The following is a 12,904-nucleotide window of genomic DNA, read 5'->3' on the forward strand; positions in this document are numbered from 1 at the left end:
TTAATCACAGGCATTTACAGGACATCTGCTGTGTGCTGCGAGCGCTGCGGGTGATTCAGGAGCTGGCACAGGACGCCTCTCTCAGTGCAGTGTTACTAGAAAGGTGTTTGATGCATCAGATCCAGGCGTTTACTGTGCTGGAAAATCTACTGACTGTTCATGAGACTGTGATCGTTGCCGAGGGTGTGCTGGGTTCACTTTGATATGGGAACACTCCAAATCAACCCAGACACCTTTAAAGCAGACAAGCTCAAGCATAAAAAAACCCTTCATATTAAACACTTTACAGAAGCGCTCATCAAAAAACAAGGTCAAAGGCTGTTCTTCAGTTTTACATAGAAATACTCAAGGATTTTATCTCCATTTAAATAGATAGACAGACAGACAGACAGACAGACGGAGAGAGACAGACAGACGACAGATGGACAGACAGACAGACAGTTTTAATACTTAAAAGACGGTTCTGTTAGTCTGTGAACAGAATCAAACTCAGACACGGTCTGTTATCAAAGGCTTTATTTATCAAACAAAAACAATGCACCATTCAAACAACATTTCTATATAAAAAGGAACATTGGACTGTTCTACAGTGCATTAAAAAACCAGTAATCGTATACAAGGTCATGGGTAGAAACAGCCGGAGGCAAACCGCATTTCAGATCTCAATCACTACTCTAATTTGATTAACGATACTAACATTGGACAATTTAAGGATGGAGTAAAATACACATAAGAACGTGTCTCTAACACGCTTGCTCATGCTCCTCAGCGCTGTCTTCTGATTCTATAATCAATGCGGGTAATAAAAGTGATTCTGTCAGAGATCAATCACATCACAGTTACAGGAAGAGTTCACTGGAAAGAAAATGCTGCTCAAACCCGTCCGGTACGAGCCGTGACCACCACGCTCAATTCTACACAACTGAAGGTGCAAACTAAAGTGACTTGTGTGATTGAAATGAAATGAGCTGCAATAAAAATAAAAAGATACTTTTGATTTCACAGCAATTGCACAATGCAATTCACACAAAAGTCAGAACTGTGAGGTATAAACTTACAACTGAGACAAAATAATGAAATACATAAAGAATATATAAAGTTTATATCTCGTTATTCTGACTTTTTTGAGACTTTTTTTTTTTTCAGAATTGCTCAGAATCTGTTAGAATTCAGAAATCCGACTTGATTAACTCAGAACTGTCAGAAATGAACTCGCAACTCAGAGAAATAAAGACAGAATAGCAGGATATAAACATTTTGCTTGCTTTACTTATTTAATTTCTGGTAACCTTTTTTTACCGCCACAAAATGTTAACTTTTTTAATCTCAAAGAGAATCTGCGAGAAGATTCTGCTTTAGTTCTTCATGGTTTGGAACAACATTTATTTTCCTGTGAACTTTTCCGTTAAAGCAGGAATTGTGATTCTTCCCTGTGAGAAAGATGAACAGACTGTGTGAGGGAATGACAGACACAGACTCTATGCTTCTGAAAGAAAAATACTGATGGATTTCAGACGTGTGAGAATCCAAACGTCTCCAGATCTCAGGAATGATGTCGATCACATGTAACACGACACACACACACAAACTTCAGACAGCTGAATGTGTGTAATGATGATATCTTCATTCAAAAGCACAGTGACATCCGTCCCAGAATTCCTCATCATTTATTCTCCTAAAGGGTTAAATAAAAGCTCTACAATTCATCTCATCCTCTTCATAATTTACTGTGAAAGAAACGATCGAAATTATACATTAAATATATCGTAGAAACCCAAGTCCATCGATCAGTCCATCAATCGCTCGCTGCATCTGTAAAAACAGCATCTGAACGACAGAAAAATATCAAATATAGGGACACATTTCATCCTCCTTCTCTCTCGCAACACAGCAAATAAATAAAGTGACCAAAAAGTGAATGAAAATATGTATAGGCACATAAAAACTCTAATATAAAATGGTTTTAAACGCAAATAGTAAAGAGATGAATGAAAGAGCTTATGATGTGTCAAAATTAAGTCTAGTTTTAAGAAATTTTTGTAAAAATAAAGTAAATTTATGAGTAAAACCAAAAAAAGAAGGAAAAAAATCTGCCAACGGGTTCAGAAAAATTTTAAGTGAAAAGTGTAAATTTACTTCATTTTTATACCTTTTTCAGAAATCTCTGCATTTTTCTTCTCAAGTTAATGCATCTTGATTTAAGAACATTTAGATATTTTTACTATAAAATCATTTTTGGCAGCACACGTGGGTGACAGGAAACACACGATGTGAAACGAAGAGCACAGCGCTGGGAAATAATAAACCAATACGACGTTTGTGTGGTAAAGAGATTCACAAAGATAGGTGAAGACGAATAAGATGAAAATCTGCAACTAAATCAGTGTTTTCTCATCCAGCCGAGGGCTTGTCCGGCGTCCGACCTCCTTCTATGAATACACAGTTCCCTAGTAAAGAGTGTTCCAGGGATTTTGGCAGCAATAGATTGGCAAGATGTCGATGAAAAGTCAGAGGGTTTGCATTTTGGCCACTCCGATCAATCGGGTTGGAGATGAATCACTAATGATCCCATCGGACGATACTCGAGAGTCTTCATCCCGAAGGATCTGCGTTCAGTGGGATGGATTCACACGGCCGTGTTCAGAAACCAGTATAAAATCTCAAACAGTGTTAGAAAAGACACGCTTCCTCTCCAGCGCAGAGATTCGGTTTGGAGTCATTTTCCCTTTTTATATTTCCGTTCGAGGGCTTCAGGTGGATCTCACCAGAACACAAGAGAGTCTGTGTTTCCTCGTTCCAGGCGTTCGCTCCTCTGCGTCTGTGTGTGTGTGTGTGTGTGTGTGTGTGTGTGTGTTAAAAGGCCGAACCCGTGATGGCACTGAGCTGCTTCATCAGACCTTCCAGACTGGCCATCTCCACGCTCAGATCGTCCAACTGCGGAGCACAAGAGCAGATCAGAAACTTTTAACATGGTTTGGGAAAAGTTACTGTGACCTTCAGATACGAGTGTTTATTGCATGGATAGGAGAAGACGGTTTGCTCTCTGATTAGTATCAGTATCTGATTTTAGACACATGCAACACAAACTCACACACATCTACAGTCTGAACGTCATGAACTCTTATTGCGGCTCTGGTTTGGATTATTAATTCATCACTCGTTCATCTAAAGATTTGATGGTTCTTTAGCTTCTTTTGGCTGAATAAAAAAAGTTTTTTTCATGTCTGTCTGGAAAAGGCCATCCCAATTATACAGATGTGTGTGGGATGGATGGACGGAGTCTCCTGACCTTTCCGTCTCTCGCTCACAAACGAGAAAAGCCGAGTCAGCTGAGGTCAAACTTTCCCACTTTGTCTGGTTATTGTGACATCAATAGCTGAACACAGTCTGCGCTCTCATCTGCCTGTTCAATGAAAACAGCACGCTTGCTTCAAATCTTTACAAAATATTAATAACTACACCTGCTCAAGCAGAGGCAGGAATGGTCTTTCAATCATTCTTTTCTGAAAAGGAAAACTAGCCAGATTGCTGCTGGAGGTTTGTGGAAATGATTCTCCGCAGTGAGATATCAAACGGCTCCCAGCTGAGAGACTGAAGCGTGTGTTTGAGAGAGATGTGTGCAGGTGTGTGTGACTCACGCTGGGCAGTTCGTCCGCTTGCTGTCCGTCTTCAGCCGTCTCCGGAGCGGTCGGCACTGACACGGGCAGTAACGGAGAGCGAGCCTTCCCAGCCTGACCCAGAGAAGCCGTCTTCACCTGCGGTTTGGGTAAACTCCCACCTGTGAGCAGACAACATCACTTCAGCCAAACATCAACAGTCTGGCATCACTAACTCAAACTCATAGAAGACTTTGAAACTTTTTCTTCAAAAGACGATATTCTGAAGAGTGTTGGTAATCAAATAGCTGATGGTATTGCAATAACATCACAATAATCCACAGCACTCCAGTCCATCAGTGAACATCTGGAGAAGACACAAGATGAAACACATCCAGCATTAAGATGATTTTAACTCAAACACATAGAGTCTATAATCCAGAATAACACTTCCTCCAGTGAAAGATCTCTCACAGATTAGTTTAGATCTGTTTAAACGCTGCTTGGTCTGTGCAGATTTCTCTCCTGATTCAGACCAGAACACTTTTTCACTGGAGGAAGTGTTATTCTGGATTATAGACTCTATGTGTTTGAGTTAAAACCATCTTAATGCTGGATGTGTTTCAGGTTTTGTCTTCTCCAGATGTTCACTGATGGACTGGAGTGCTGTGGATTATTGGGATGTTTTTATCAGACTCTCATTCTGACGGCACCCATTCACTGCAGAGCATCCATTGATGACACACTGATGCAGTGCTGCATTTCTACAAACCTGATGAAGAAACAAACTCCTCCTGATCTCAGATGATCTAAGGGTGAATGCTTTTTCTACCAATGCTCATTTTTGTGACTTTGATTTCTTTCTTTCAACAATGCAATTTTCACTTGGTGCACTTATTCAGAAAACAAGGTAGTTACAAATAATTGCCATTATTTTCAGCACCAGTCCTGCTCACCCTGGATGCAACAAAATCATGTGGAAAAATGAATGTAGTTAAAGGATCAAAATCCAGACCTCCATCCAGAGCTGCACTGGCAGACCTCCAGAAGATAGAGAGACACAGACTGACTGAGAGAGAGAGAGAGAGATGGGACAGATGGATGGGCTGATAGCATCCCTGCTCATCCGTGAGCTTTCTCTCTGAAGACGTGGGAACCAACAGACTGTGTTGATGGATGCCGATAACAAGCTTCCAGAATCTCTCACATTGCTCCATCTTAATGAGAGACCTGCGCTCAGCATCAGCAGCACAATTTAACTGCAGAAATTGGCAGCACCTGCTCCAGGAACACATCCTTGTCAAAGCTGTGCATTCATGCTTCTGCTTTATCAATGGCAGTGATTAGAGAGCAGAATTATTGTTGATTGTTAATGTAGACTTCATTTAACCACCAGAACTCGGTTTTCAATAAAGCTCCGCATCTATGAAGCCAAGATAAAGTGGTTTCATGTTGTTCAGCTGAATGGTTTTATCAGCCTTGTTTTGCAGTGCAGAAGTAAGCTAATTCCTGTGAATGTGCAAAACTACATGAACCATTGTGCATCAGTTTAAGAAAGTTACAATGAGGTTCCTGGACATAAATGACAAAAAATCAGGCATGAAAGGAATTTACTTACACACACACACATACACACACACACACACACACACACACACACACACACACACACACAAATATATATATAAATCAGTTCTCTATAATCTTTTTACCCACATCAGTACTGATCATAACAACAACAACAATTTTTTTTTTTTTTTAGGATTTTAAGCCTTTAAATGCCAGTTTGTTTACAAAATATTTATGAACACACACACACACAATTATTTTTCATATAATAAATGTTAAACAGTTATCTTTTTTTATTATTATTATTCCAGTCTTAAATAAGTAAATGCATAAATTTGTAATGCATTATTGTAAGATTTGTTTAGCATGGGTAGGTGGTGACAATGAACAAGGCGTGGAAAATTGGCGGATGCCATGACACTAAAGCTTGCACTGGCTTCCAGCCGTCCGTCTCACTCTGTGTGGGGGGTGTACCAATTTGGTCGTTGTGATGCACTTCTCTGCAGATTCGATGGAGGAAGGCCAATCATCATAATGTATGTGCCATCCATAGTTCTTCTTCTTGCTCATCAACCTTTTATTTTAGATCCTATCACTTAACATTCAAGTGTTAATGAACAGGTGAAGATTTTTTGTAATAGGTTCTCCAATATCTTAGACCTTATTGTACCCTGCAAGCATTTTAATTTAAATGAAAGACCCAGCCATGGATAAATAGTGACATTCAGGAGCTTAGACAGCAATGTCGCCAATGCAAACATAAGTGGAAGAAAGATGGGCTTCAAGTGTCATACGAAATGCTGAAAGATTCATTGCACAAATTTCAAAAGGGTTCCAAGGTTGCAAAGGTGAAATATTTATCAGAAAGTATTGCCAAAGAGTTACATTGCTCTAGAACACTTTTCTCAACAATCGATTCTGATTTAAACCCAAATTACTCCTGAGATCTCACCGTTAAAATGTGAAAACTTTCGTATGCATTTTGTATGTAAAGTTCAGACCTAGTAATTTTCATTAACAATTTTCTAAAGACAGGGCTGTACCAGAATGTTTTATAATAGCTTCTGTGACGCCAATTTGTAAGAAGCCCACTCTAGTTACTGCAGTTTACTCAAACTTTAGTCCGATCTCATATTTGCAATTTTTATCTAAATCTTTAGAAGAAATAGTACTTATGCAATTACAAAGCTATTTGAGTACTATAATACTGATATTTTTCAGTGTGGTTTTAAAAGTCTACACAGCACAGAGTCTGCCCTTCTGAAGGCCTTTAATGACATTTTAACATCTAATGATTTTGGTAATACAAGGGACTTTTAGATCTCAGTTTGATTTTGTTGACCATGGTATTCTGGTAATCTCGCTTGGAGCCCTGCATTGGTATTACAGGCACTGTACTTGACTGGTTTCTGTCCTTTTGTCTAACAGAAGGTTTTCGGTCAGTATTGGGCAATACTCCTCTCTTCTGTAGCATATTCTTCATGTGGTGTTCCTCAAGGATCAAATTTGGCACCATTATTGTTCTCGCTGTACATGCTACCCATTGGTTCAATCTTTAGAAGATTTGATGTGTCATATCACTGCAGATGATATCCAGCTTTACATTCCACTTAAGCACAATGACAAGTCTGCACTAGACAAGGACAGTTGTGGCCTAATGGTTAGATGGTTAGGTACCCAAAAGTCGCAGGTTTGAGTCTCAGTTTAAAAGTCTTTTAAAAAACATATTTTTTTTTCCCATGCTTTCAATGTTTTGTGACTGTGGTTTTCTAATGATGTGTTTGCTTTATTGTGTGATGGATCAATGTATCTGTGTACAGAACTTTGGTATACTAAGGTTGTTTTAAAGTTTATAAATAAATTGAACATTGAACATTGAACAAAACAGTTTGACTACACTAAAGAAATGCGAAACTGAGCAGGCAAAACATCACATAACCCCATTATAAGTACATTATGAGAAAGACTTGCTCAGAGAGATGCAGACCGCCGGAGGGGCTTGTTAGCATTCGCTCCATGCTAACTGCTCAATGTTTTCTGATATGGATTTTCAGTCAACTGAAAAGCAATTTATGGGTTGTGTACGTGCTGCTACTGCAACTCACTGGCTTGTGCTCATCACTCTTCAACTCAACGTTCAATTTCAGACAATAAGAGAGTGAAACAAATATCCACACAGTTTGATACATGTACAATACTAGTATCCTGAGCAGTTTAAAGGTGGTTTTGCTGGTCTAGTGCACTAAAACTGTCCTGGTGAACCACTGTAGCAGGATCTGGACGTCAGGATGTTTTCCCTCTTTTAGAGCTACATTTGAGTGGTAAGTGATATTATCGCTGTCAGTTCTCTTTTTGTCGCTCGTCCAGAGATGATTAGCGCTCATTAACTTCTGCCACAGATCCAGCCGAGAGCCAAGCTTCTACTCTCACTGAGACGCGAGAAACCAGAATTAAGAAGATGCTTTAGAGAACACATCTTCAATAGCAATTCATAACCTTCTCCTGTTCCATACAGTCCCTCGATCAGTGGGACTGAAGTCACGATTAGATAAGAAACATGAACAAGAAGCTCCTTAAACATCCAAATACATATAGAAATGGGTATTTGAGTTTAATTGTCATGGAAATAACGTCATAATGTAAAATAAATTACTTACTTTCTTTAAAAACACGTCAAGGATCACATTTCAACCCCAAAAAACCATGAGATACAAGCTTTCTTTTGCATTTTGCATGACAAAAACAAAGCATGTTTTTAAAGCCAGTGCATTATTTTCCTTTGCATTACAGTAATGAGAATTTAAGGGGTTAATTGTGATAAAAATAATGATGCATTATTTCAGATGATGCAAACATTTATAACTAATGGTAGTATTTGCTGATTTGTCCTTAATTTATTCTGATTTAAATAAATAAAACATTGTACTAAAACAATGAGAATCTAATGAGAAACATAAATGAGAAGAAATGAAGCTCCTCAAACAGAATTTACTTGTGTTCAATTGTCATGAAAATAATGTCATAATGTGAATAAAATAACACTGGGTCTAAAATCAGCCTCCTTTTCTTCATGCACATTATATTTTGTTTTGTTTTGGGGTGAGTTGTCATGAGATTCTCCTCCCTCTCTCTGCTCCTCTTTGTCTTTATATTTTGACAAACGTGTCTCTCTCAGTCGAGGGCGGTGTGTGTTATGGTGTGTGAAAAAGCGCTTCAGGTCTGTCAGCCACACAATCCCTCACATCATCAACACCACTTTAAAAACCCCATTTAACTGGTGGAGAAGTGGCCATCACAGCAGCGTCAGCTCCGAGCGAATGCTCTGTTTCTGAGTGTTTATTCAGGATTCCTTCCCTGCTGCTTAGAGACGCCTGATCAATATTTCAGTACATCCTAGGAAAACAAACGCTTTTTAAAAGCAAGAGAAAACACCTTCGCCAAAGACCAGAGGACAAATTTGACAAGCCGTAAATGTTTCAGGTTAATTCAACAAAATTGTCTAAATAAAAATTCATGAAGGATCTCCAGTGTCAGAGCTTCTCTGGACTCACTGATGCCTTCAAGTTAAAAGAGATTGATCCGTCTCTCTCGGGCAGGAAGGAGACGGCTTTAAATTCTTCTTTAAAAGACGGATGGACTCCTCTGAAACAAGAGGAACAAAGGCGAGTCTGTGAAGCTTGTGGACAGTAAATATAAAACCGACAGCCCTCAAAGGCTCGACCGTCCCTCCTGAGACCCTATGACTTTTATTCTGCTGGATTTCATGTGTTTCCATCATGAGAGTCGATGCACGTCTGCAGCGTTTCACCCCGCAGCTGATTTACACTCACGGCTCCTGACGACAATTAATTAACATGAGTTAATCAAAACATTAGTTATACGATACAAGCCAACTGGGAGTGTTTTCTTTATCAGTCATAATTCTCCACGTGAGGGAATAACATATGATACAAAGTTCAAACGAATGATTAATTTCTCAAACATGCCTTATTCACAAGTGTTTCATGCCAGAGCAGCACAGAGATGAATGAGAGATGGAACAACACCAACTCTCCAGTCAGAAAAAAAGACATGAAAGAGCAGAAACAGATAGAACTAACTAACAACTAACTAACTAACTAACTATCTAACAATAGATGGATAGAAGGATAGATAGATAGATTTATTTGAAGCAACATTTAGTCCTATATAGGTCAACTTATGGCCTGAGACAGACTGAACAGACAGAAAGAACTAAATAACTAACTACTGTATCTAACTAACTAACTAACTAAGGATAGATAGACATACAGACAGAAATAAATAAACAACTTACTACTGTATCTAACTAACTAACTAACTAACTAACTTACTAACTATATATAGATAGATAGATAGACATACAGATAGAAATAAATAAACAAATTACTACTGTATCTAACTAACTAACTAACTAACTAACTAAATAACTAACTAACGATAGATCTAAATAAACAACTACTGTATCTAACTAACTAACTAACTAACTAAGGATAGATAGACATACAGACAGAAATAAATAAACAACTTACTACTGTATCTAACTAACTAACTAACTAACTTACTAACTATATATAGATAGATAGATAGACATACAGATAGAAATAAATAAACAAATTACTACTGTATCTAACTAACTAACTAACTAACTAACGATAGATCTAAATAAACAACTACTGTATCTAACTAACTAACTAACTAACTAACGATAGATAGATAGTTGATTTAATGCTAACTAACTAACTAACTAACTAACGTTAGATAGACACATAGAACTAACAAACTAACTAACTAACTAACTAACTAACTAACTAACAAACGATAGATCTAAATAAACAACTAACTACTGTATCTAACTAACTAACGATAGATAGATAGTTGATTTAATTCTAACTAACTAACTAACAAACGATACTAATGATTAATTTCTCAAACATGCCTTATTCACAAGTGTTTCATGCCAGAGCAGCACAGAGATGAATGAGAGATGGAACAACACCAACTCTCCAGTCAGAAAAAAAGACATGAAAGAGCAGAAACAGATAGAACTAACTAACAACTAACTAACTAACTAACTATCTAACAATAGATGGATAGAAGGATAGATAGATAGATTTATTTGAAGCAACATTTGGTAAATGGTAAATGGACTGCATTTATATAGCGCTTTCAACAGACCACATGGCCATCCAAAGCGCTTTACAATTTGCCTCACATTCACCCATTCACACACACATTCACACACCGACGGCGGTGTCTGCCATACAAGGCGCCATCCAGCTAACTAACTAACTAACTAACTAACTAACTAACTAACTAACTAACTAACTAACTAACTAACTAACGATAGATCTAAATAAACAACTAACTACTGTATCTAACTAACTAACTAACTAACGATAGATAGATAGTTGATTTAATGCTAACTAACTAACTAACTAACTAACTAACTAACTAACTAACTAACTAACTAACTAACATTAGATAGACACATAGAACTAACAAACTAACTAACTAACAAACAAACGATAGATCTAAATAAACAACTAACTAATGTATCTAACTAACTAACGATAGATAGATAGTTGATTTAATTCTAACTAACTAACTAACTAACTTACTAACTAACTAACTAACGTTAGATAGACACATATAACTAAATAACTTACTAACTAACTAACTAACTAACTAACTAATGTTAGATAGATATATAGAACTAAATAAACAACTAACTACTGTATCTAACTAACTAACTAACTAACTAACTAACTAACGATAGTTTATTTAATTCTAACTAACTAACTAACTAACTAACTAACGTTAGATAGATAGATAAATAGATATATAGAACTAAATAAACAACTAACTACTGTAACTAACTAACTAACTAACTAACTAACGATAGATAGTTTATTTAATTCTAACTAACTAACTTACTAACTAACTAACTAACGTTAGATAGACAGATAGATAGATAGAACTAACTAACTAAATAACTTAGAATTAACTTACTAATGATAGATAGATAGATAGATAGATAGATAGATAGATAGATAGATAGATAGATAGATAGATAGATAGATAGATAGATAGATAGATAGATAGAGTTTCTCTGTTCTCCGCTGGATTCCGAGCAAATCTTTTAACCGGATCCTGGAATGTTTGATCTGCTCTCACTGCTGGATCTTATAATCGGATGCTTGTCGAACATCTGAGCGGAAAGAGTGTCCATTCAGTCTCCATTCTCAAGCTTAATGGAGAAGCATCTGGAGCCCCACACACTGTATACCAAAGGGTTTGAGCAGAACCAATTAAATCCTAACTGCGGGGGAAACATGAGCTGCTGCTCTCTGAATATCAGCTGCAGCGCTGCAGTACAGGATGAAGATCCAGAGAGAGTCAGATCTCCTCTGAGGAAGCAGAAGCCCTGGAGCGTTAGTGTTTGTGTGCATTTCCACACTGTTATGATGTCTGCAATCGATGAACATTACAGCCACCCATGGGAACACACACACACACACACACACAAACCGAGCACTTGATTTCCCACCGAGAGACCATCAGACTCCAGACTCACAGCAGATAGAGCTTCACGTCTCCACGGTCTCTGCCTCTGGCTACAGACAGCACAACACAACCCACCAGATTCCCTCTTCTGATTCCACATCTCCACTGCCCTCATTCACATGCAAAACATCATACCAACTAGTCTCTAACCAGCACACCCTGCTACTTACATTCTGAAAAATAACCAAGAAGAACCTTTAACATCCATGAATCTTTCTACTGCACACAAGAGTCTTTATAGTGGAAAAAAGGCTCTTTAGATTCTTAAAATGGTTTTTACACTATGAAAAAAATTGCTGTGGACCAAAAGTAAATGTTGTATTATTCACTTACATTGTTAAAATAAAATAAATGTTAACACAGAAATATAAATGAGTACTAGTGCCTTAGTTTGGGCATCAGTGTTGTCTTTCTTTCATTTCTTTATTTTAAGAGTGCACTGGTGTACTGAATGAAAGCAGACGCGATATAGCGGAATGTTTCCAGGACTGATGGAGCTGTACCTGTCATTGGCGTGTAGACCTTGGGCTCGATGGTGCACATGGGTGGAGGCAGGAGAGGGTTGGTGAAGCTGCGCAGGGGATGTGTGGGCCGCACACAGGCGGTCGGGATGGTGCGGCTGGGAATCTCCTCCGAGACCGACGGCTCCGACTGCGCCGTGGGAATCAGCTGCTGCGGGGCTACTGGAGCGGCGCCCTCCGCTGACATCGCTGGGAAACACACACAGACACAGAACGATTGGGGAAAACTGAGCTTTATGTAAATGAGAAGCCAATCACATGAAGATGTGACATTTCAGATTCAGATTTTTGACCTAATAGAAAATAATCAATTATATTCTGGGGTTTAAGAGACTAGTAATGTTGAGTAATATTATTGATTTACGTGCAATGACACTGTCAGATGAGAACAAAACTTGATCAGAATCGATCTGAATAACGACACTATTGTCTTCTGTAGAGCTGCTTTACAGCTGAAATCTACAGTGACATTTAATTATTCAATCATTCTGCAGACACTTTTATCCAAAGCGACTTGAATATGCTTCATGATTGATGAATTGCAACATAAAACTGTTATTTTCCTGATTATTACTGTGAAGCTGCTTTTAAAAAATGTGTATTGCATAAACTGCTGTAGAAATAAATGTGGAA

At 37.9% G+C, this 12,904-nt stretch overlaps 1 protein-coding gene across 1 annotated transcript in view; it reads right to left on the reverse strand.

The window, feature by feature from the left end:
- Positions 1 to 1,491: 1,491 nt before the first annotated feature.
- Positions 1,492 to 12,904, reverse strand: part of LOC113070139 (netrin receptor DCC) — a 60,177-nt gene continuing 48,764 nt past the window's right edge. The window contains exons 22-24 of the mRNA XM_026243347.1: positions 12,254 to 12,460; positions 3,639 to 3,778; positions 1,492 to 2,934 (exon numbers count right to left, since the gene is read on the reverse strand). Coding sequence (XP_026099132.1) covers positions 2,854 to 2,934; positions 3,639 to 3,778; positions 12,254 to 12,460 — 428 coding nt within the window. The 3' untranslated portion in view covers positions 1,492 to 2,853. The remainder of the gene's footprint in view (positions 2,935 to 3,638; positions 3,779 to 12,253; positions 12,461 to 12,904) is intronic.

This window comes from Carassius auratus, chromosome 5, assembly GCF_003368295.1.
Source record: "Carassius auratus strain Wakin chromosome 5, ASM336829v1, whole genome shotgun sequence".
NCBI classification, from domain to species: domain Eukaryota; kingdom Metazoa; phylum Chordata; class Actinopteri; order Cypriniformes; family Cyprinidae; genus Carassius; species Carassius auratus.